The sequence below is a fragment of the Narcine bancroftii genome, chromosome 3 (assembly GCF_036971445.1).
Source record: "Narcine bancroftii isolate sNarBan1 chromosome 3, sNarBan1.hap1, whole genome shotgun sequence".
Taxonomy (NCBI): domain Eukaryota; kingdom Metazoa; phylum Chordata; class Chondrichthyes; order Torpediniformes; family Narcinidae; genus Narcine; species Narcine bancroftii.
In genome coordinates, this window is record NC_091471.1 from 332,931,320 (window position 1) to 332,955,251 (window position 23,932).

The 23,932-nt window shown below is 52.2% G+C and overlaps 1 protein-coding gene across 1 annotated transcript in view; it reads right to left on the reverse strand.

Moving 5' to 3' along the window:
- The window catches only part of unc13d (unc-13 homolog D (C. elegans)), a 147,178-nt gene that overhangs the window by 68,173 nt on the left and 55,073 nt on the right, over positions 1 to 23,932 (reverse strand). The window contains exon 14 of the mRNA XM_069923281.1: positions 20,364 to 20,487. Within this exon, the coding sequence (XP_069779382.1) occupies positions 20,364 to 20,487 (124 nt within the window). The remainder of the gene's footprint in view (positions 1 to 20,363; positions 20,488 to 23,932) is intronic.

A 23,932-nucleotide genomic window follows, 5' to 3' on the forward strand; every position in this document is an offset into this window, starting at 1 on the left:
CTCAGTGTGTTCCTTGCACCCTCCCCCTCTGCACATTCAGTATGTTCCCTGCACCCTCCCCCTCTACACACTCAGTGTGTTCCTTGCACCCTCCCCCTCTGCACACTCATTGTGTTCCCTGCACCCTCCCCCTCCGCACATTCAGTGTGAACCCTGCACCCTCCCCCTCTGCACACTCAGTGTGTTCCCTGCACCCTCCCCCTCTGCACACTCAATATGTTCCCTGCACCCTCCCCCTCTGCACACTCAGTGTGTTCCCTGCACCCTCCCACTCTACACACTCAATATGTTCCCTGCACCGTCCCCCTCTTCACTCAATATGTTCCCTGCACCCTCCCCCTCTGCACACTCAGTGTGTTCCCTGCACCCACCCCCTCTGCACACTCAGTGTGTTCCTTGCACCCTCCCCCTCTGCACATTCCGTGTGTTCCCTGCACCCTCCCCCTCTGCACATTCAGTGTGTTCCTTGCACCCACCCGCTGTGCACACTCAGTGTGTTCCTTGCACCCTCCCCCTCTGCACATTCAGTGTGTTCCCTGCACCCTCCCCCTCTACACACTCAGTGTGTTCCTTGCACCCTCCCCCTCTGCACACTCAGTGTGTTCCCTGCACCCTCCCCCTCTGCACAGTCAATATGTTCCCTGCACCCTCCCCCTCTGCACACTCAGTTTGTTCCCTGCACCCTCCCACTCTACACACTCAATATGTTCCCTGCACCCTCCCCCTCTTCACTCAATATGTTCCCTGCACCCTCCCCCTCTGCACACTCAGTGTGTTCCCTGCACCCACCCCCTCTGCACAATCAGTGTGTTCCTTGCACCTTCCCCCTCTGCACATTCCGTGTGTTCCCTGCACCCTCCCCCTCTGCACCCTCCCCCTCTGCACACTCAGTGTGTTCCCTGCACCCTCCCCCTCTGCACATTCAGTGTGTTCCCTGCACCCTCCCCCTCTTCACTCAATATGTTCCCTGCACACTCACCCTCTGCACACTCTGTGTTCCCTGCACCCTCCCCCTCTTCACTCAATATGTTCCCTGCACCCTCCCCCTCTGCACCTTCAGCGTGTTCACTGCACCCTCCCCCTCTGCACACTCAGTGTGTTCCCTGCACCCTCCCCCTCTGCACATTCAGTGTGTTCCCTGCACCCTCCCCCTCTGCACACTCACTGTGTTCCCTGCACCCTCCCCCTCTGCACCTTCAGTGTGTTCCCTGCACCCTCCCCCTCTGCACACTCAGTGTGTTCCCTGCACCCTCCCCCTCTGCACATTCAGTGTGTTCCCTGCATCCTCCCCCTCTGCACACTCAATATGTTCCCTGCACCCTCCCCCTCTGCACACTCAGTGTGTTCCCTGCACCCTCCCCTTCTGCACACTCAGTGTGTTCCCTGCACCCTCCCCCTCTGCACATTCAGTGTGTTCCCTGCACCCTCCCCCTCTGCACACTCAGTGTGTTCCCTGCACCCTCCACCTCTGCACATTCAGTGTGTTCCCTGCACCCTCCCCCTCTGCACCTTCAGTGTGTTCACTGCACCCTCCCCCTCTGCACATTCAGTGTGTTCCCTGCACCCTCCCCTCTGCACACTCACTGTGTTCCCTGCACCCTCCCCCTCTGCAGCTTCAGTGTGTTCACTGCACCCTCCCCCTCTGCACACTCAATATGTTCCCTGCACCCTCCCCCTCTTCACTCAATATGTTCCCTGCACCCTCCCCCTCTGCACACTCAGTGTGTTCCCTGCACCCACCCCCTCTGCACACTCAGTGTGTTCCTTGCACCCTCCCCCTCTGCACATTCCGTGTGTTCCCTGCACCCTCCCCCTCTGCACATTCAGTGTGTTCCTTGCACCCACCCCCTCTGCACACTCAGTGTGTTCCTTGCACCCTCGCCCTCTGCACATTCAGTGTGTTCCCTGCACCCTCCCCCTCTACACACTCAGTGTGTTCCTTGCACCCTCCCCCTCTGCACACTCATTGTGTTCCCTGCACCCTCCCCCTCCGCTCATTCAGTGTGTTCCCTGCACCCTCCCCCTCTGCACACTCAATGTGTTCCCTGCACCCTCCCCCTCTGCACACTCAATATGTTCCCTGCACCCTCCCCCTCTGCACACTCAGTGTGTTCCCTGCACCCTCCCACTCTACACACTCAATATGTTCCCTGCACCCTCCCCCTCTTCACTCAATATGTTCCCTGCACTCTCCCCCTCTTCACTCAATATTGTGAGAGATGGGAAAATTGATCTAAAATTATGAACATGGAAGAAACTAAAGTTCATCAGTAAAATGGCTGTAACCAGTTCAAACAGTATAAGCTTGGGGCTTAGGATGCAGGAAAGCAGAGTCAGCACGATTAACATAAGAATCTTCTAGTCTTTGTGACAAGACCATAGGACTAAGATAAGGAATGGTAAGGTACAATAGAATGTAGGAAGTTGAGGTAGTCTGGATCAGATAAGGGTCTCCTAGCCCTGGACAGAAGTACCAAGTCATACATTTCTAATTAGCTAACCATACACAGATTTATACATATGAAATTAGCCAACCCTAGACAGGATGAGTCAACTCTGCATATCAAGAGACCGTAGCCCAGAGAATCAGGAAGGTGTGAATAAGGACAATGACATGATGGGGCACCCACAGGATACCCCCTGGTCCTCCAAGTGTACTGAAACTGCACGTAGGCAGGAAGGATTACCTATGCCAAACCCATCCAGGGGGGGCAGAAGAATGTAAGGGGGAGGGCATTCTGATACTGAAATTGACTGTATAAAAGTTGGGTGAGCCCCAGTATGTGTGTGTATTCCCAGGGTAAGGGGAAGCACCCAACTTTGCATTGTTGTAGTAATAAATGTTCTTTGTTCTCAATTTTTGTCTCGAGCAATTTCTTTAAAGGTACTTTAATTCCTAACAAATGGGGGCTCGTCCGGGATCACACTCCCTCCAGTGACAGAGTGCCCCGACGACGAGAGTAGGTGCACCCCGGCTGATTCAGCTGGACTCACGGGCGACGGGTGGCTGGTCAGTGGAAGAAGCGAGTGATATCCGAGAAGAGGCATTGAGAACAAACGGCGGAAGGACGCGCGCTAGAGCAGTACTGCCAGAACTCGGTAAGAGTATTTTACTTGTTCCTAAGCATGGGAATAGCGGGCAGTAGAGATGAGAGTCCTGACACAGGACGTGACCACCAGATAGCTACGTACAGCCCGCTTGGGTTGATGTTATCTGAGTGGGGCACAGGAAAGACCCGCGGTAAAGACAAACTGACGATGGTCAGGTATTGTTGTAATGAATGGGTTAAATACCCGGTTAAAGGGAGCTCCGTGTACTGGCCAAAATTCGGATCCGAGGATGAATGGATGTGTGAAGCTTTGAACTTATGGCTCTATCAAAACCAGCCAGACAATGTTGAGAGCAGGGAATATGCAGCCTGCTGGCTCAAGGGATCCATTGAACAGCTGGTTTTGAATGAGAAAGAATTCAGGAATAAGAGAGAGGAGGAACCTCTTGTCCCTGAACCACAGGGTTGGGATGAGTTACATTACCTCCCTCCACCCTATGTTCCTCCTATGCCAACTCCCATCTTTCCTCCCCCTCCTATTACCTACCCTTCTGCACCTCCCCCTCCTCCTCCCCTACCACTAGAGAAGAGAGAGGAGAACCGGAGTGGTATGGTGACTCGCTCACAAAGCGCTCGATTACCACCTCCGTTAACAGTAGAGGTAGAGCATTGTTACTCAGAACAGCGTGAGACCCCTCAGGAAGAAGTGGCAGAACCCTGCGATGTATTCCTCAGGGAACAGGAACACAAATCAAAGAAACCAGAAATTAGCTGGATGCGACCCCTACGGGAGGTTCCCGTAGGAGAAGGTCTTGGGTTCGTAAATGTGCCCCTGACCAGCACTGAAGTACGTAATTTTAAGAAAGAATTAATCTCCCTGATAGAAGATCCCCAGGGATGTGCCGAACAGTTAGACCAATTTTTGGGACCAAATTTGTATACTTGGGAGGAATTAACAGCCATTTTTAAAACCTTGTTTACCTTAGATGAGCGGGGAATGATCCGACAGGCAGGCATTAAAGCATGGGATAAGGAACACCAAGGGGGACACGAGGCGGTCCCTGGAGAAGCCAAATTCCCTCTCACAAAACCTAATTGGGACAAAAATACCAGTGCTGGCCGCACACTGATGGAGGAATATAGGATAAATTTGATCAGAGGAATCAAGGATTCTGTCCCCAAAGGACAGAACTTTAAAAAAGCCTTTGAGGTTCCCCAAGGTCCTGAGGAGACCCCCTCTGCATTTCTCAATAGATTGCGCATGGCAATTCAACAAAACGGGGGTCTCGACATAGAATCCCCAGCAGGGGAGCAATTGGTTCTAACGGGTTTCGTTACCAACTCAGCCCCAGACATCCGAAGAAAGTTACAAAAGACAGAAAATTGGCATGAGCAAGGAATTACCCAGTTACTACAGATTGCTCAGAGAGCATTTGTACAGAGGGCAGAGGATAAACAAAAAGGGAAAGATAAAATTCTATTACAGACAGTTAAAGGAATAGTAGCTGACCACCACCAAAAAGAGGGGAGCCAAGGGTGGGGAGGTGGAGACCCCAGCAGGTGGAGGAGTAGAAGAGGATTCCGGGGACGACGTATGCCCCCTAGAAATTTTGGGAAAGATTGGGAAACGGGACCCCTCATTTGTTTTCATTGTAAAAAGGAAGGGCACTTTAAAAAGGAATGCCCACTGCGAGCAATGGACACACGTTCCTATGCCTTGATGGAAGCTGATCACGAATAGGGGGGTCACGGTTCTCAATTAATACATACCGTGGGGCTGCAAGGAGAACCGTTAGTTAATTTATGCATAGGACCTCACAGGGATAAGATGACATTTCTGGTCGATTCTGGAGCTGCCCGATCTAGCGTTCTATACCAACCGAAGGGGGTGAAAATAGAAGGGACAGTTACAGTTTCTGGGGTAGGAGGTTGAGACTTTCCAGTCCCGGTATTGCGAGGTCAGAATTCAAATGGGAGATAAGATCATAATTGAGGATCTTCTATTACTTCCCCAAGCCGGAGTATGCTTGCTAGGGAGGGATCTACAGGACCAATTGGCTATCGGTACTCGACCTCTACAATCAGGCATTGGAGTTCAATTCTATGTTTTAAACGAAGAAGATCGCAAACTAATAAATCCAAGAGTATGGGCAGGGAAGGGAAATAGAGGAATCCTTGATATTCCTCCGCTACAAGTCACGCTAAAAGATCCTCAACGAATTGTTAGACAGAAACAGTACCCAATTCCGATGGCTGGCCGGAAAGGCTTACAGCCCGTAATTGACCAGTTGATTCAAGACGGTATACTCGAACCCTGTATGTCTCCCTTTAATACCCCGATTTTACCTGTTCAAAAGCCAGACGGCACTTACCGCCTGGTACAGGACATGAGGGAGCTTAACAAATTCATTCTTGCCCGTCACCCGGTTGTACCCAACCCGTATACCATCATGAGTAAAATTGACCCCCATAATCAATGGTTTAGTGTCATTGATTTAAAGGATGCATTCTGGACTTGTCCATTGGCCACAGAAAGCAGAGACATGTTCGCCTTTGAATGGGAGAACCCCTTTACTGGCCGTAAAAACCAATACCGGTGGACAGTCCTTCCCCAAGGCTTTACCGAATCGCCCAATTTATTTGGTCAAGTCTTAGAGCGGGTATTAGATGAAGCTCCTAAGATAGAAAATTGCCAACTCATACAGTATGTGGATGACTTGCTAATTACTGCAAGAACACAGGAATTAGCTAAAGATTTTACAGTGGCACTTTTAAACTTTCTGGAGAAGAAAGGTCTGAGAGTCAGTGAGTCTAAATTACAATTTGTGCAAACCGAGGTCAAATACTTAGGTCATCTAGTTAGTCAAGGAACCAGGAAAATTAGCCCAGAAAGAATAACTGGTATTATACAGATCCCCCCTCCCAAAAATGCTCAATAACTCAGGAAATTCCTCGGGTTAGTGGGATTCTGTAGAATATGGATAGAGAATTATTCGATTCTGGTCAAATTTCTTTATGATAAGATTTCCAGTATAAGACCCGAAACCCTTGACTGGACGGATGAAGAGATTGAAAAATTCAACTTTGTTAAACGGTGCCTAACGAGTGCCCCAGTTTTAGCGCTGCCCGACCTAAACAAAACCTTTGATTTGTACACTAATACCAAAGCTGGAACAGACACCGGCGTGCTCACACAGAGCAAGGCTGGCTATAGACAACCAGTGGCTTTCCTGTCAAAGCTTTTAGACCCCGTTTGTCGCGGCTGGCCAGAATGTATACAAGCCGTCGCGGCCACTGCAATTTTGGTGGAAGAAGGACGAAAGATTACTTTCGGTGCCCCTATGACAGTGCATACCCCTCATACAGTCCGCAATATTCTATTACAGCGGGCTGGAAGGTGGCTCACGGATTCGAGAATCCTAAAATACGAAACGATATTAATGGACAGCAATGATTTGACCTTAATTACAACCAAAACTCTCAACCCAGCAGCCTTCCTCATCTCCCCAGCTAATGACCAGCCTTTGGACAGTTTAGAACATTCGTGCTCAGAGGTTATCGACTTACAAACAAAAATTAGGGAAGACCTAACCGATGTCCCTTTAACTGAAGGGGAAAAACTGTTTATTGATGGTTCTTCACGTTGTATTGCAGGAACCCGCTATAGCGGGTATAGCGTAGTGGACGGTAAACAGGAACTGGTGATCGAAGCTGGTCGCCTCCCCGGCCATTGGTCAGCACAATTCTGTGAGTTATATGCCCTCTGTAGAGCACTCCACGAACTAGAGAACAAGGTAGGAACGATCTACACTGATTCTAAATATGCTTTTGGGGTAGTCCATACCTTCGGTAAGATATGGAAGGAAAGAGGGATGATAACTGGCAAAGGACAAAAGTTAGCTCATGAACAGTTAATTACCCAATCCTTGGAGGCTTTAGCACTCCCGTCCGATATTGCCATTGTACATGTGCGTGGACATCAGACTGGTAACAGTCCTGAAGCTAGAGGAAACAGGCAGGCTGATGCAGCTGCCAAACAGGCGGCATTAGCAGAAAAGATTCACTTATACCAGCTACTACCCACGCCAATAGAGATTAAAAAGAATCCCATCTTTACACAGGAAGAAGAGGTCGCAATGAGAGATCAGGGATTTTGCCAGACTGCCGACGGGTTGTGGTGGACAGTAGACGGACGGCAAGTTATTAACAAAGCCATAGCCCGCCAAATCATAGATCAGTTACATCAACAAACACATTGGGGAACCCAGTCCCTTATAGATGCTTTTACACGTTCCCTTCACTGCCTTGGCATATACAATATTACTAAATCTGCTACTCGATCTTGTCCCATTTGTCAAAGGGTTAATAAGAAATCGATGTGCCAAGTAATACCTGGCGGTCGCGACATTGCCGTTCGCCCGTTCCAGCGCATACAAATAGACTTTACTGAACTTCCTAAGATTGGCATTTACAAATTTCTCCTTGTCATGGTCGATCATTTCACAAGATGGGTTGAAGCTTTTCCTACCCCGAATGATCGTGCCAACACTGTCATCCGAATACTTATTGAATGTATCATTCCACGATACGGTATGATGCAGACCATTGATTCAGATAGAGGTACGCATTTCACCTCTAAGATTCTACAGGGTGTCTGCAAGAACTTAGGAATAGAATGGCAACTACATACCCCATGGCATCCCCAAAGTTCGGGGCGAGTCGAACGTATGAATCAAACATTGAAACTCCAACTCACTCGACTTCATGAAGAGACTGGTCTGTCCTGGATTAAATCATTACCGTTAGCGCTGATTAGAATTCGGACAGCACCTCGTAAAGACCTCGCAGTCTCACCGTATGAGATGATGTTTGGACTCCCATTTATGGGATACCACACTGATTCTCCCATTCCTGAAGCTAATGACCAATACATTTCTAAATTTTTACGAGGACTTTCTACTTCCATCCAAGATTTAAAGCAAAAAGGACTCTTAGCCCAAACACCACCCTTAGACTTTCCTATACATTCTATTAAACCTGGTGATTGGGTTTATGTAAAAGCATGGCAAGAAGATCAACTAAAACCTGCCTGGGATGGTCCCTTCTGTGTACTTTTAATTACAGACACCGCAGTAAGAACAAGAGAGAAAGGCTGGACCCACATTCAAAGAGTTAAACCAGCTTCTGAACCACAACACCACGACACACAGATTCAAACCCCAACCTGGCGTGCAGTTCCTCATCCATCAGACCTGAAACTTACACTGCGCCGTGACAAAGTGCCGTAATGTTACTTGTTTTTTTTGGTTCATTCAGTTATTGTTGTATTTTATTGCTGTTTTCAATGAGCTTTACATTTATTGTGGTTCATTCAGTTATTGTTGTATTTTATTGCTGTTTTCAATGAGCTTTACATTTATTGTGGTTTATTCAGTTCTTGTTGTATTTTATTGCTGTTTTCAATGAGCTTTACATTTATTGTGGTTTATTCAGTTCTTGTTGTATTTTAATGCTGTTTTCAATGAGCTTTACATTTATTGTGGTTTATTCAGTTCTTGTTGTATTTTAATGCTGTTTTCAATGAGCTTTACAGTTATGGTGGTTTATTCAGTTCTTGTTGTATTTTATTGCTGTTTTTAATGAGCTTTACATTTATTGTTCATTGTTGTTTACTCATTTTTTTGGAATATTGTTCGTTAATGTTTTAAGTCCCCCTGGAATAGGGCAGCAGAGGTTACAATTGGGCTCCTTTAGAATGTAGACAGGGCATAGATTTAATGTATAGTCATAGTGGGATATAAGGGATCCCAATACGGACCAGGGGAACTGAACAGCTTTAGTGGAGTACATCTAATTTGTATCATAGCCTACACAGGTATTAGAGACAAGAGTTTTGAGGCGATAGCACAAAGAACATGGTGGGACAAAGACAGACAGAATGGTAGTCAGAATTGTACATGTAGCAGAGAGAGAGAGAGAGATGATACATATGCTAATGTTAGCAGACAAGCTGCAACACACAGTTAAATCACAAGAAACAATCCCCTCCCCAGCTTGGTCACTTTTCATCACCCCGTGAAGGGGAGCACCAGTTACCAACAACGTGAGCTGCTTGACACTTTAATATCAGGCTCCAAACAGCCTTCGGAGATCGGTGGCCCTAGGGTTCGGGGCTGAAGAGGACATCAGATACTAGCCACAATTCAACGGAACCGCCTGACTACTGCTACTCGTTCGCTGCTGAAGGCAGCGCTTCTCACAGACTACTACTCGTTCGCTGCTAAAGGCAGCGCTTCTCACAGACTGCTACTCGTTCGCTGCTAAAGGCAGCGCTTCTCACAGACTGCTACTCGTTCGCTGCTGAAGGCAGCGTCTCTCACAGACTTCGTCAGGACAACGCTTACAAAAGTCGGGTGCTTCAAAGACACTGCTTCAATATTTCTACGTGTGGGATGGACTAGACTCTTTACTGAGAACTGGAGCCTGATACTTGAAACCCTAATAAGCAGCTGGACTCGCTACTCTGACCTTCATGGTGCTCCCCTACCTAAAGACTTTACACAGACATTACAATTCGGTTATTGACCAGCTGGGTAAAACTACACCTTACACTTGAAAGATCAGTGTTACTGATCTAAAAGAAAAGTGAGGAAAGGGGGGGGGGGATCAGTCACACTGACACTAGTAACCAAAGATCAGTAACACTGATCATGGTGAAAGATCAGTATTACTGATCTAAAAGAAAAGTGAGGATTGTGAGAGATGGGAAAATTGATCTAAAATTATGAACATGGAAGAAACTAAAGTTCATCAGTAAAATGGCTGTAACCAGTTCAAACAGGATAAGCTTGGGGCTTAGGATGCAGGAAAGCAGAGTCAGCACGATTAACATAAGAATCTTCTAGTCTTTGTGACAAGACCATAGGACTAAGATAAGGAATGGTAAGGTACAATAGAATGTAGGAAGTTGAGGTAGTCTGGATCAGATAAGGGTCTCCTAGCCCTGGACAGAAGTACCAAGTCATACATTTCTAATTAGCTAACCATACACAGATTTATACATATGAAATTAGCCAACCCTAGACAGGATGAGTCAACTCTGCATATCAAGAGACCGTAGCCCAGAGAATCAGGAAGGTGTGAATAAGGACAATGACATGATGGGGCACCCACAGGATACCCCCTGGTCCTCCAAGTGTACTGAAACTGCACGTAGGCAGGAAGGATTACCTATGCCAAACCCATCCAGGGGGGGCAGAAGAATGTAAGGGGGAGGGCATTCTGATACTGAAATTGACTGTATAAAAGTTGGGTGAGCCCCAGTATGTGTGTGTATTCCCAGGGTAAGGGGAAGCAACCAACTTTGCATTGTTGTAGTAATAAATGTTCTTTGTTCTCAATTTTTGTCTCGAGCAATTTCTTTAAAGGTACTTTAATTCCTAACAATATGTTCCCTGCACCCTCCACCTCTGCACACTCAGTGTATTCCCTGCACCCTCCCCCTCTGCACATTCAGTGTGTTCCCTGCACCCTCCCCCTCTGCACATTCAGTGTGTTCCCTGCACCCTCCCCCTCTGCACACTCAGTGTGTTTCCTGCACCCTCCCCCTCTTCACTCAATATGTTCCCTGCACACTCACCCTCTGCACACTCAGTGTGTTCCCTGCACCCTCCCCCTCTGCACACTCTGTGTTCGCTGCACCCTCCCCCTCTGCACACTCAGTGTGTTCCCTGCGCCCTCCCCCTCTGCACACTCAGTGTGTTCCCTGCATTCTCCCCTCTACACCCTCAGTGTGTTCCCTGCACCCTCCCCCTCTTCACTCAATATATTCCCTGCACCCTCCCCCTCTGCACACTCAGTGTGTTCCCTGCACCCTCCCCCTCTTCACTCAATATGCCCCCTGCACCCTCCCCCTCTGCACACTCAGTGTGTTCCCTTCACCCTCCCCCTCTTCACTCAATATGTTCCCTGCACCTTCCCCCTCTGCACACTCAGTGTATTCCCTACACCCTCCCCCTCTTCACTCAATATGTTCCCTGCACCCTCCCCCTCTGCACACTCAGTGTGTTCCCTGCACCCTCCCGCTCTGCACACTCAGTGTGTTCCCTGCACCCTCCCCCTATTCACTCAATATGTTCCCTGCACACTCACCATCTGCACACTCAGTGTGTTCCCTGCACCCTCCCCCTCTGCACACTCTGTGTTCCCTGCACCCTCCCCCTCTGCACACTCAGTGTGTTCCCTGCACCCTCTCCCTCTGCACACTCAGTGTGTTCCCTGCACCCTCCCCTCTGCACCCTCAGTGTGTTCCCTGCACCCTCCCCCTCTTCACTCAATATGTTCCCTGCACCCTCCCCCTCTGCACACTCAGTGTGTTCCCTGCACCCTCCCCTCTGCACACTCAGTGTGTTCCCTGCACCCTCCCCCACTGCACACAGTGTGTTCCCTGCACCCTACCCCTCTGCACCCTCAGTGTGTTCCCTGCACCCTCCCCCTCTTCACTCAATATGTTCCCTGCACCCTCCCCCTCTGCACACTCAGTGTGTTCCCTGCACCCTCCCCCTCTGCACACTCAGTGTGTTCCCTGCACCCTCCCCCTCTTCACACTCAATGTGTTCCCTTCACCCTCCCCCTCTTCACTCAATATGTTCCCTGCACCCTCCCCCTCTGCACACTCAGTGTGTTCCCTGCACCCTCCCCCTCTGCACACTCAGTGTGTTCCCTTCACCCTCCCCCTCTTCACTCAATATGTTCCCTGCACCCTCCCCCTCTGCACACTCAGTGTGTTCCCTGCACCCTACCCCTCTTCACACTCAGTGTGTTCCCTTCACCCTCCCCCTCTTCACTCAATATGTTCCCTGCACCCTCCCCCTCTGCACACTCAGTGTATTCCCTACACCCTCCCCCTCTTCACTCAATATGTTCCCTGCACCCTCCCCCTCTGCACACTCAGTGTGTGCCCTGCACCCTCCCCCTCTTCACTCAGTATTTTCCCTGCACCCTCCCCCTCTGCACACTCAGTGTGTTCCCTGCACCCTCCCCCTCTGCACACTCAGTGTGTTCCCTGCACCCTCCCCCTCTTCACTCAATATTTTCCCTGCACCCTCCCCCTCTGCACACTCAGTGTGTTCCCTGCACCCTCCCCCTCTTCACTCAATATGTTCCCTGCACCCTCCCCCTCTTCACACTCAGTGTGTTCCCTGCACCCTCCCCCTCTTCACACTCAGTGTGTTCCCTGCACCCTCCCCCTCTTCACACTCAGTGTGTTCCCTGCACCCTCCCCCTCTTCACTCAATATGTTCCCTGCACACTCACCCTCTGCACACTCACCCTCTGCACACTCACCCTCTGCACACTCACCCTCTGCACACTCACCCTCTGCACACTCACCCTCTGCACACTCAGTGTGTTCCCTGCACCCTACCCCTCTGCACCCTCCCCCTCTTCACTCAATATGTTCCCTGCACCCTCCCCCTCTGCACACTCAGTGTGTTCCCTGCACCCTCCCCCTCTGCACCCTCAGTGTGTTCCCTGCACCCTCCCCCTCTTCACTCAATATGTTCCCTGCACCCTCCCCCTCTGCACACTCAGTGTGTTCCCTGCACCCTCCCCCTCTGCACCCTCAGTGTGTTCCCTGCACCCTCCCCCTCTGCACTCTCAGTGTGTTCCCTGCACCCTCCCCCTCTTCACACTCAGTGTGTTCCCTGCACCCTCCCCCTCTGCATATTCATTGTGTTCCCTGCTCCCTCCCCCTCTGCACATTCAGTGTGTTCCCTGCACCCTCCCCCTCTGCACACTCAGTGTGTTCCCTGCACCCTCCCCCTCTTCACTCAATATGTTCCCTGCACACTCACCCTCCGCACACAGTGTGTTCCCTGCACCCTCCCCCTCTGCACACTCTGTGTTCCCTGCACCCTCCCCCTCTGCACACTCAGTGTGTTCCCTGCACCCTCCCCCTCTGCACACTCAGTGTGTTCCCTGCACCCTCCCCCTCTTCACTCAATATTTTCCCTGCACCCTCCCCCTCTGCACATTCAGTGTGTTCCCTGCACCCTCCCCCTCTGCACACTCAGTGCGTTCCCTGCACCCTCCCCCTCTTCACTCAATATGTTCCCTGCACACTCACCCTCTGCACACTCAGTGTGTTCCCTGCACCCTCCCCCTCTGTACACTCAGTGTGTTCCCTGCACCCTCCCCCTCTGCACACTCAGTGTGTTCCCTGCACCCTCCCCTGCACACTCAGTGTGTTCCCTGCACCCTCCCCCTCTGCACACTCAGTGTGTTCCCTTCACCCTCCCCCTCTTCACTCAATATGTTCCCTGCACCCTCCCCTCTGCACACTCAGTGTGTTCCCTGCACCCTCCCCCTCTTCACTCAACATGTTCCCTGCACACTCACCCTCTGCACACTCAGTGTTTTCCCTGCACCCTCCCCCTCTGCACACTCAGTGTGTTCCCTGCTCCCTCCCCTCTGCACACTCAGTGTGTTCCCTGCACCCTCCCCCTCTGCACACTCAGTGTGTTCCCTGCACCCTCCCCCTCTTCACTCAACATGTTCCCTGCACACTCACCCTCTGCACACTCAGTGTTTTCCCTGCACCCTCCCCCTCTGCACACTCAGTGTGTTCCCTGCACCCTCCCCCTCTGCACACTCAGTGTGTTCCCTGCACCCTCCCCCTCTGCACACTCAGTGTGTTCCCTGCACCCTCCCCCTCTGCACATTCAGTGTGTTCCCTGCACCCTCCCCCTCTGCACATTCAGTGTGTTCCCTGCACCCTCCCCCTCTGCACACTCAGTGTGTTCCCTGCACCCTCCCGCTCTGCACACTCAGTGTGTTCCCTGCACCCTCCCCCTATTCACTCAATATGTTCCCTGCACACTCACCATCTGCACACTCAGTGTGTTCCCTGCACCCTCCCCCTCTGCACACTCTGTGTTCCCTGCACCCTCCCCCTCTGCACACTCAGTGTGTTCCCTGCACCCTCTCCCTCTGCACACTCAGTGTGTTCCCTGCACCCTCCCCTCTGCACCCTCAGTGTGTTCCCTGCACCCTCCCCCTCTTCACTCAATATGTTCCCTGCACCCTCCCCCTCTGCACACTCAGTGTGTTCCCTGCACCCTCCCCTCTGCACACTCAGTGTGTTCCCTGCACCCTCCCCCACTGCACACAGTGTGTTCCCTGCACCCTACCCCTCTGCACCCTCAGTGTGTTCCCTGCACCCTCCCCCTCTTCACTCAATATGTTCCCTGCACCCTCCCCCTCTGCACACTCAGTGTGTTCCCTGCACCCTCCCCCTCTGCACACTCAGTGTGTTCCCTGCACCCTCCCCCTCTTCACACTCAATGTGTTCCCTTCACCCTCCCCCTCTTCACTCAATATGTTCCCTGCACCCTCCCCCTCTGCACACTCAGTGTGTTCCCTGCACCCTCCCCCTCTGCACACTCAGTGTGTTCCCTTCACCCTCCCCCTCTTCACTCAATATGTTCCCTGCACCCTCCCCCTCTGCACACTCAGTGTGTTCCCTGCACCCTACCCCTCTTCACACTCAGTGTGTTCCCTTCACCCTCCCCTCTTCACTCAATATGTTCCCTGCACCCTCCCCCTCTGCACACTCAGTGTATTCCCTACACCCTCCCCCTCTTCACTCAATATGTTCCCTGCACCCTCCCCCTCTGCACACTCAGTGTGTGCCCTGCACCCTCCCCCTCTTCACTCAGTATTTTCCCTGCACCCTCCCCCTCTGCACACTCAGTGTGTTCCCTGCACCCTCCCCCTCTGCACACTCAGTGTGTTCCCTGCACCCCCCCCCTCTCCCCTCTTCACTCATATTTTCCCTGCACCCTCCCCCTCTGCACACTCAGTGTGTTCCCTGCACCCTCCCCCTCTTCACTCAATATGTTCCCTGCACCCTCCCCCTCTTCACACTCAGTGTGTTCCCTGCACCCTCCCCCTCTTCACACTCAGTGTGTTCCCTGCACCCTCCCCCTCTTCACACTCAGTGTGTTCCCTGCACCCTCCCCCTCTTCACTCAATATGTTCCCTGCACACTCACCCTCTGCACACTCACCCTCTGCACACTCACCCTCTGCACACTCACCCTCTGCACACTCACCCTCTGCACACTCACCCTCTGCACACTCAGTGTGTTCCCTGCACCCTACCCCTCTGCACCCTCCCCCTCTTCACTCAATATGTTCCCTGCACCCTCCCCCTCTGCACACTCAGTGTGTTCCCTGCACCCTCCCCCTCTGCACCCTCAGTGTGTTCCCTGCACCCTCCCCCTCTTCACTCAATATGTTCCCTGCACCCTCCCCCTCTGCACACTCAGTGTGTTCCCTGCACCCTCCCCCTCTGCACCCTCAGTGTGTTCCCTGCACCCTCCCCCTCTGCACTCTCAGTGTGTTCCCTGCACCCTCCCCCTCTTCACACTCAGTGTGTTCCCTGCACCCTCCCCCTCTGCATATTCATTGTGTTCCCTGCTCCCTCCCCCTCTGCACATTCAGTGTGTTCCCTGCACCCTCCCCCTCTGCACACTCAGTGTGTTCCCTGCACCCTCCCCCTCTTCACTCAATATGTTCCCTGCACACTCACCCTCCGCACACAGTGTGTTCCCTGCACCCTCCCCCCTCTGCACATCTGTGTTCCCTGCACCCTCCCCCTCTGCACACTCAGTGTGTTCCCTGCACCCTCCCCCTCTGCACACTCAGTGTGTTCCCTGCACCCTCCCCCTCTTCACTCAATATTTTCCCTGCCACCCTCCCCCTCTGCACATTCAGTGTGTTCCCTGCACCCTCCCCCTCTGCACACTCAGTGCGTTCCCTGCACCCTCCCCCTCTTCACTCAATATGTTCCCTGCACACTCACCCTCTGCACACTCAGTGTGTTCCCTGCACCCTCCCCCTCTGTACACTCAGTGTGTTCCCTGCACCCTCCCCCTCTGCACATCAGTGTGTTCCCTGCACCCTCCCCTGCACACTCAGTGTGTTCCCTGCACCCTCCCCCTCTGCACACTCAGTGTGTTCCCTTCACCTCCCCCTCTTCACTCAATATGTTCCCTGCACCCTCCCCCTCTGCACACTCAGTGTGTTCCCTGCACCCTCCCCCTCTTCACTCAACATGTTCCCTGCACACTCACCCTCTGCACACTCAGTGTTTTCCCTGCACCCCTCCCCCTCTGCACACTCAGTGTGTTCCCTGCTCCCTCCCCTCTGCACACTCAGTGTGTTCCCTGCACCCTCCCCCTCTGCACACTCAGTGTGTTCCCTGCACCCTCCCCCTCTTCACTCAACATGTTCCCTGCACACTCACCCTCTGCACACTCAGTGTTTTCCCTGCACCCTCCCCCTCTGCACACTCAGTGTGTTCCCTGCACCCTCCCCTCTGCACACTCAGTGTGTTCCCTGCACCCTCCCCTCTGCACACTCAGTGTGTTCCCTGCACCCTCCCCCTCTGCACATTCAGTGTGTTCCCTGCACCCTCCCCCTCTGCACATTCAGTGTGTTCCCTGCACCCTCCCCCTCTGCACACTCAGTGTGTTCCCTGCACCCTCCCCCTCTTCACTCAATATGTTCCCTGCCCCCTCCCCCTCTGCACACTCAGTGTTTTCCCTGCACCCTCCCCCTCTGCACACTCAGTGTGTTCCCTGCACCCTCCCCCTCTGCACATTCAGTGTGTTCCCTGCACCCTCCCCCTCTTCATTCAATATGTTCCCTGCACCCTCCCCCTCTGCACACTCAGTGTATTCCCTACACCCTCCCCCTCTTCACTCAATATGTTCCCTGCAGCCTCCCCCTCTGCACACACAGTGTGTTCCCTGCACCCTCCCCCTCTTCACTCAATATTTTCCCTGCACCCTCCCCCTCTGCACACTCAGTGTGTTCCCTGCACCCTCCCCCTCTTCACTCAATATGTTCCCTGCAACCTTCTCCTCTTCACACTCAGTGTGTTCCCTGCACCCTCCCCCTCTTCACTCAATATGTTCCCTGCACCCTCCCCCTCTGCACACTCAGTGTGTTCCCTGCACCCTCCCCCTCTTCACTCAATATGTTCCCTGCACACTCACCCTCTGCACACTCAGTGTGTTCCCTGCACCCTCCCCCTCTGTACACTCAGTGTGTTCCCTGCACCCTCCCCCTCTGCACACTCAGTGTGTTCCCTGCACCCTCCCCCTCTGCACACTCAGTGTGTTCCCTGCACCCTCCCCCTCTGCACACTCAGTGTGTTCCCTGCACCCTCCCCCTCTGCACACTCAGTGTGTTCCCTTCACTCTCCCCCTCTTCACTCAATATGTTCCCTGCACCCTCCCCCTCTGCACACTCAGTGTATTCCCTACACCCTCCCCCTCTTCACTCAATATGTTCCCTGCACCCTCCCCCTCTGCACACTCAGTGTGTTCCCTGCACCCTCCCCCTCTTCACTCAATATTTTCCCTGCACCCTCCCCCTCTGCACACTCAGTGTGTTCCCTGCACCCTCCCCCTCTTCACTCAATATGTTCCCTGCACCCTCCCCCTCTTCACACTCAGTGTGTTCCCTGCACCCTCCCCCTCTTCACACTCAGTGTGTTCCCTACACCCTCCCCCTCTGCACACTCAGTGTGTTCCCTGCACCCTCCCCCTCTGCACACTCAGTGTGTTCCCTGCACCCTCCCCCTCTGCACACTCAGTGTGTTCCCTGCACCCTCCCCCTCTGCACACTCAGTGTGTTCCCTGCACCCTCCCCCTCTTCACACTCAGTGTGTTCCCTGCACCCTCCCCCTCTGCATATTCATTGTGTTCCCTGCACCCTCCCCCTCTGCACACTCAGTGTGTCCCTGCACCCTCCCCCTCTGCACACTCAGTGTATTCCATTCACCCTCCCCCTCTGCACACTCAGTGTATTCCCTGCACCCTCCCCCTCTGCACACTCAGTGTGTTCCCTGCACCCTCCCCCTCTGCACACTCAGTGTGTTCCCTGCACTCTCCCCCTCTTCACTCAATATGTTCCCTGCACACTCACCCTCTGCACTCTCAGTGTGTTCCCTGCACCCTCCCCCTCTATACACTCTGTGTTCCCTGCACCCTCCCCCTCTGCACACTCAGTGTATTCTCTGCACCCTCCCCCTCTGCACACTCAGTGTGTTCCCTGCACCCTCCCCCTCTGCACACTCAGTGTGTTCCCTGCACCCTCCCCCTCTGCACACTCAGTGTGTTCCCTGCACCCTCCCCCTCTGCATATTCATTGTGTTCCCTGCACCCTCCCCCTCTGCACACTCAGTGTGTTTTCTGCACCCTCCCCCTCTGCACACTCAGTGTGTTTCCTGCACCCTCCCCCTCTGCATATTCATTGTGTTCCCTGCACCCTCCCCCTCTGCACACTCAGTGTGTTCCCTGCACCCTCCCCCTCTGCACACTCAGTGTGTTCCCTGCACCCTCCCCCTCTGCACATTCAGTGTGTTCCCTGCACCCTCCCCCTCTTCATTCAATATGTTCCCTGCACCCTCCCCCTCTGCACACTCAGTGTATTCCCTACACCCTCCCCCTCTTCACTCAATATGTTCCCTGCAGCCTCCCCCTCTGCACACACAGTGTGTTCCCTGCACCCTCCCCCTCTTCACTCAATATTTTCCCTGCACCCTCCCCCTCTGCACACTCAGTGTGTTCCCTGCACCCTCCCCCTCTTCACTCAATATGTTCCCTGCACCCTCCCCCTCTTCACACTCAGTGTGTTCCCTGCACCCTCCCCCTCTTCACTCAATATGTTCCCTGCACCCTCCCCCTCTGCACACTCAGTGTGTTCCCTGCACCCTCCCCCTCTTCACTCAATATGTTCCCTGCACTCTCACCCTCTGCACACTCAGTGTGTTCCCTGCACCCTCCCCCTCTGTACACTCAGTGTGTTCCCTGCACCCTCCCCCTCTGCACACTCAGTGTGTTCCCTGCACCCTCCCCCTCTGCACACTCAGTGTGTTCCCTGCACCCTCCCCCTCTGCACACTCAGTGTGTTCCCTGCACCCTCCCCCTCTGCACACTCAGTGTGTTCCCTTCACTCTCCCCCTCTTCACTCAATATGTTCCCTGCACCCTCCCCCTCTGCACACTCAGTGTATTCCCTACACCCTCCCCCTCTTCACTCAATATGTTCCCTGCACCCTCCCCCTCTGCACACTCAGTGTGTTCCCTGCACCCTCCCCCTCTTCACTCAATATTTTCCCTGCACCCTCCCCCTCTGCACACTCAGTGTGTTCCCTGCACCCTCCCCCTCTTCACTCAATATGTTCCCTGCACCCTCCCCCTCTTCACACTCAGTGTGTTCCCTGCACCCTCCCCCTCTTCACACTCAGTGTGTTCCCTACACCCTCCCCCTCTGCACACTCAGTGTGTTCCCTGCACCCTCCCCCTCTGCACACTCAGTGTGTTCCCTGCACCCTCCCCCTCTGCACACTCAGTGTGTTCCCTGCACCCTCCCCCTCTTCACACTCAGTGTGTTCCCTGCACCCTCCCCCTCTGCATATTCATTGTGTTCCCTGCACCCTCCCCCTCTGCACACTCAGTGTGTCCCTGCACCCTCCCCCTCTGCACACTCAGTGTATTCCCTGCACCCTCCCCCTCTGCACACTCAGTGTATTCCCTGCACCCTCCCCCTCTGCACATTCAGTGTGTTCCCTGCACCCTCCCCCTCTGCACACTCAGTGTGTTCCCTGCACCCTCCCCCTCTGCACACTCAGTGTGTTCCCTGCACTCTCCCCCTCTTCACTCAATATGTTCCCTGCACACTCACCCTCTGCACTCTCAGTGTGTTCCCTGCACCCTCCCCCTCTATACACTCTGTGTTCCCTGCACCCTCCCCCTCTGCACACTCAGTGTATTCTCTGCACCCTCCCCCTCTGCACACTCAGTGTGTTCCCTGCACTCTCCCCCTCTTCACTCAATATGTTCCCTGCACACTCACCCTCTGCACTCTCAGTGTGTTCCTTGCACCCTCCCCCTCTATACACTCTGTGTTCCCTGCACCCTCCCCCTCTGCACACTCAGTGTATTCTCTGCACCCTCCCCCTCTGCACACTCAGTGTGTTCCCTGCACCCTCCCCCTCTGCACACTCAGTGTGTTCCCTGCACCCTCCCCCTCTGCACACTCAGTGTGTTCCCTGCACCCTTCCCCTCTGCATATTCATTGTGTTCCCTGCACCCTCCCCCTCTGCACACTCAGTGTGTTTTCTGCACCCTCCCCCTCTGCACACTCAGTGTGTTCCCTGCACCCTCCCCCTCTGCATATTCATTGTGTTCCCTGCACCCTCCCCCTCTGCACACTCAGTGTGTGCCACTGCTGCCTCCTACCGCCTGTTGTTGCAGGGTGACCTGAGCTCGCCCCCACTGGTACTCGATGCTGGTCAATTGTTGGAGCAGACAGGTATAGCTGACCTCTACACACCGGTACAGCTTGCTGTAGGCCAGCCACTTCCTGAAGAAAGTAAGCAGAGAACCACTGTCTGAGGGTGACCTCCCAATAAAGAAACATCTCCATGATGCTCCCCTCACCCCCACCTCCACCCCATGCATGATTGTTCCCTGCTCTCAGTTTATCAGGTCTGTCAGTGAAGCAATGAAACGTGCAGGGTAACAAACTCATGATTTTGTCAGGTATAACTGAAGCCTGAGTTTGTCTGGCACTCTCTTCCATTTTGGGATGGATTGAAACATCCAAGGTTGAATGATTAGCAATTAGCAATGATTAGCAATGTCTACATTCATCCAAACCCACAAAGGACTAATTCCCTAATCTTCGTACCAAAGCCATTCAGAGGTTCAGTGCCGCTGGGGCCCAGAGGTCGGATGTCAGCCCTCGGACAGCTCATACCTACTCCTGGACCATGGCCCATCGACAAAGATCCATCCGCTTTCTTCTGCTCTGTAACATATCTGACTATCAGGACATCTCCCCTCCCCTCACCCCCGATTTGACCAGCCAGTTTCTAATCCCATTTGATCTGTCGCCTTCGTCTGGAGTGTGTCAATGTCAGACCCCACAACTTGAGAAGCTTGTGTGCTGCCAACACCCAGTCAGCTTGCTTCTATTTGTTATTTGTGGCTAATTTGCTGCAGATCAGTGCCTCAGTAAGTCACGGCAGGTGGTCGGCATGGGCAAGTCGGGCCGAAGGGCCTGTTAAAATACTCAGAGACTCTCCTTCCACCATCCATGGAGTAAATAAATCTTAAAAACCCAAGACTTTCCGAGACAAAAATATTCACCTCATCCCTTTCTTGAATGGGCAAATCCTTATTTTTTGGTTTCTGTTTCTCCTGTGCAGAAGCAGTCTTTCCTTACCCACTCCTCAGGACCTTGTTACACTTTTTAAAAAATCATTAGAAGGCACGTCCAGCCCATGAAACCTGTGCCGCCCAATTAACCTACTAACCCCATATGGTTTTTTTTTTAAACGTGGGAGGAACCTGGAACAGCCAGAAGAAACCCACGCAAGCACAGGGAGAACGTACAAACTCCTGACACAAACCGCCCGATGTGAACCCAGGTCGCAAGCATTGTGCTAACTGTGTCACTCTAACTCATTTAGTTCCAAGTCTTCAATCACTCTCCAGAGTTATTGTCAGAGTCCATGCATGATACCACATACAACCCTGAGGTTCCTTCTGACCTCCAGTGGGCACAAGCCTCGCCTGACCAATCTCTCTTGACAAGACGGCTCACCCATTCCAATTATCAGTCTCGTAAATCTTCTTGAAATCACTTGCAATGCACTAATGTCCTTCTTTAAATAAGGACACCAATATTCTCCCAAATACTGCAGATATGGCCTCACCAAAGTCCCTTGTACCTGTAAAGGCAGCCTCCATGAAGATGACTAACTCTATCGAACCACCAAATTAATCAGCAAGGTTTTCTCACCCCCAAATGCTCTATGTCGACTGTGATCCCTGTCTACACATACCCCATTTACCTGTATCCAGCTCATTTTCCTCGACACCTTTCCTGCCCAAGGACCTGTCCAAATGCCTTTTAAATGTTGTACATGCATCTCCTCCACCACCCCCTCTGGCAGCTTGTTCACCATCCTCTGGGTGGTAAAAGTTACCCCTCAGATCTCTTTTAAATCTTTTCGCTCTAAACTGCCCTACGGTTCAAGGCTCCCCTGCCCTGGGAAAAGATTGGGATTATCTACTTTCTGATATCCCTCAAAATCTTATTGACCTCTATAAGTTCACCCCTGCTGTGAGAATAAACCCAGCTTATCTGTAACTACAGCCCTCCAACCCAGGAAACAACTTGGTGATTCTCTTCTGCACTCTCTCTTTTGCTGCCAATGTGATGACCAGAACTCTACACCATGCTACAAGTCTGGTCTAGCAACGTTTTGTACAACTGCAACATGATGTCCCTACTCTTGTATTCAATGCCTTGGCCTCCAAGGCAAGCATACCAAATGCCTTCTGCGTTATCATAGAACACTAAAGCACAGTACAAGCCCTTTGACCCTCACTGTTTTGCCGATCCATATGTTCCTTAAAAAAGTACTAAACCCTCCCTACCCTGTAACCCTCTATTTTTTTCTTCCATCCATGTGCCTGCCTAAGAGTTCCTAAAATGCCCCTAATGTTCCAGCCTCCACCACTACCCCTGGCAAGGGATTCCAGGCACCCACAACTCTCTGTGTAAAAAATAACACCCCTGATGTCTCCCCTAAACTTCCCACCCTTCACTTTGTGAGAGATAATAGAATATAGGAAGTAAAGCTAGTATAATGAAATAAGGAATACTAGACTAGACTAGAGGAAGTTAAGTAAGTGCTGAGTAGGGATGAATTCCGATAAGAGTGTGAGGAAGGGTTACACCAGTATAATAGAATAAGGGTCTTATAGTGAGAAAGAATTAGCAAGTTCTGCATATAGAATTAGTAAGTCCTGGGGGTTGAGATGAGTGAATAAGGGCAAAGGCAGATTCATGAATAAGGACAATGACATGATGGGACCCAGACAGGATACCCTATGGTCTTTCAAGTTTACAGAAACTGCACGTAGGCAGACAGAATTACCAAATGCCAAACCAATCCAGGAGGCAGAACAATGTTGGGGGGGGGGGGGAAAGGGTACCTCTACACTGAAATGAACTGTATAAAAGTTGGGTGAGCCCCAGTGTGTGTGTGTATTCCCAGGGTAAGGGGAAGCACCCAACTTTGCACTGTTGTACAATAAATGTTCTTTGTTCTCAATTTTTGTCTCGAGTGAAGTCTGTGAAGGTACTTCTGTTTCTCATAACTTCCTCTGGTGTTTGCTATTCCCCCCCTGGGAAATGGGCACTGGCCGTCCACCCTATCTATGTCTCTCATAATCTTCTAGACCTCTATCAAGTCTCCTCTCATCCTTTTATGCTCCAAAGAGGAAAGTCCCAGCTCTGCTAACCTTGCCTCATAAGGCTTATTTTCCAATCCAGGCAACATCTTGGTGAATCTCCTTTGCACCCTCTCCATAGCTTCCACATCCTTCCTGTAATGAGGTGACCAGAACTGAACACACTCCAAGTGTGATCCTATCCACCCGTGTCTACTGTCAGAGATGTGTCTTCCCACACTGATCTGCACCCAACCCTCACAGCTCCTGAGACGTGGGTTCAATCCTGACTCAGGTCTGTTCCGCCTGTGCCTGTGAGTTTCCCCGGCCATTTCAATCTCATCCCAATTGAACCACAGTCAATTGACAGGGAGGTCAGCTACTGTAAATTACCCTCAGTGAGGTGAGCAGTGGAATCTGAGGAAGTGGGGGGGGGGAGTTGTAATGTGGGGAGAAACAGAAATGGGGTTCAAAATGGTCTGTGTGGACCATGGCCTGTTTCCATGCTTTACTGTGCATAAAATCATGAGGGGAATGAATACAATAAGGCTCACAGACTTTTC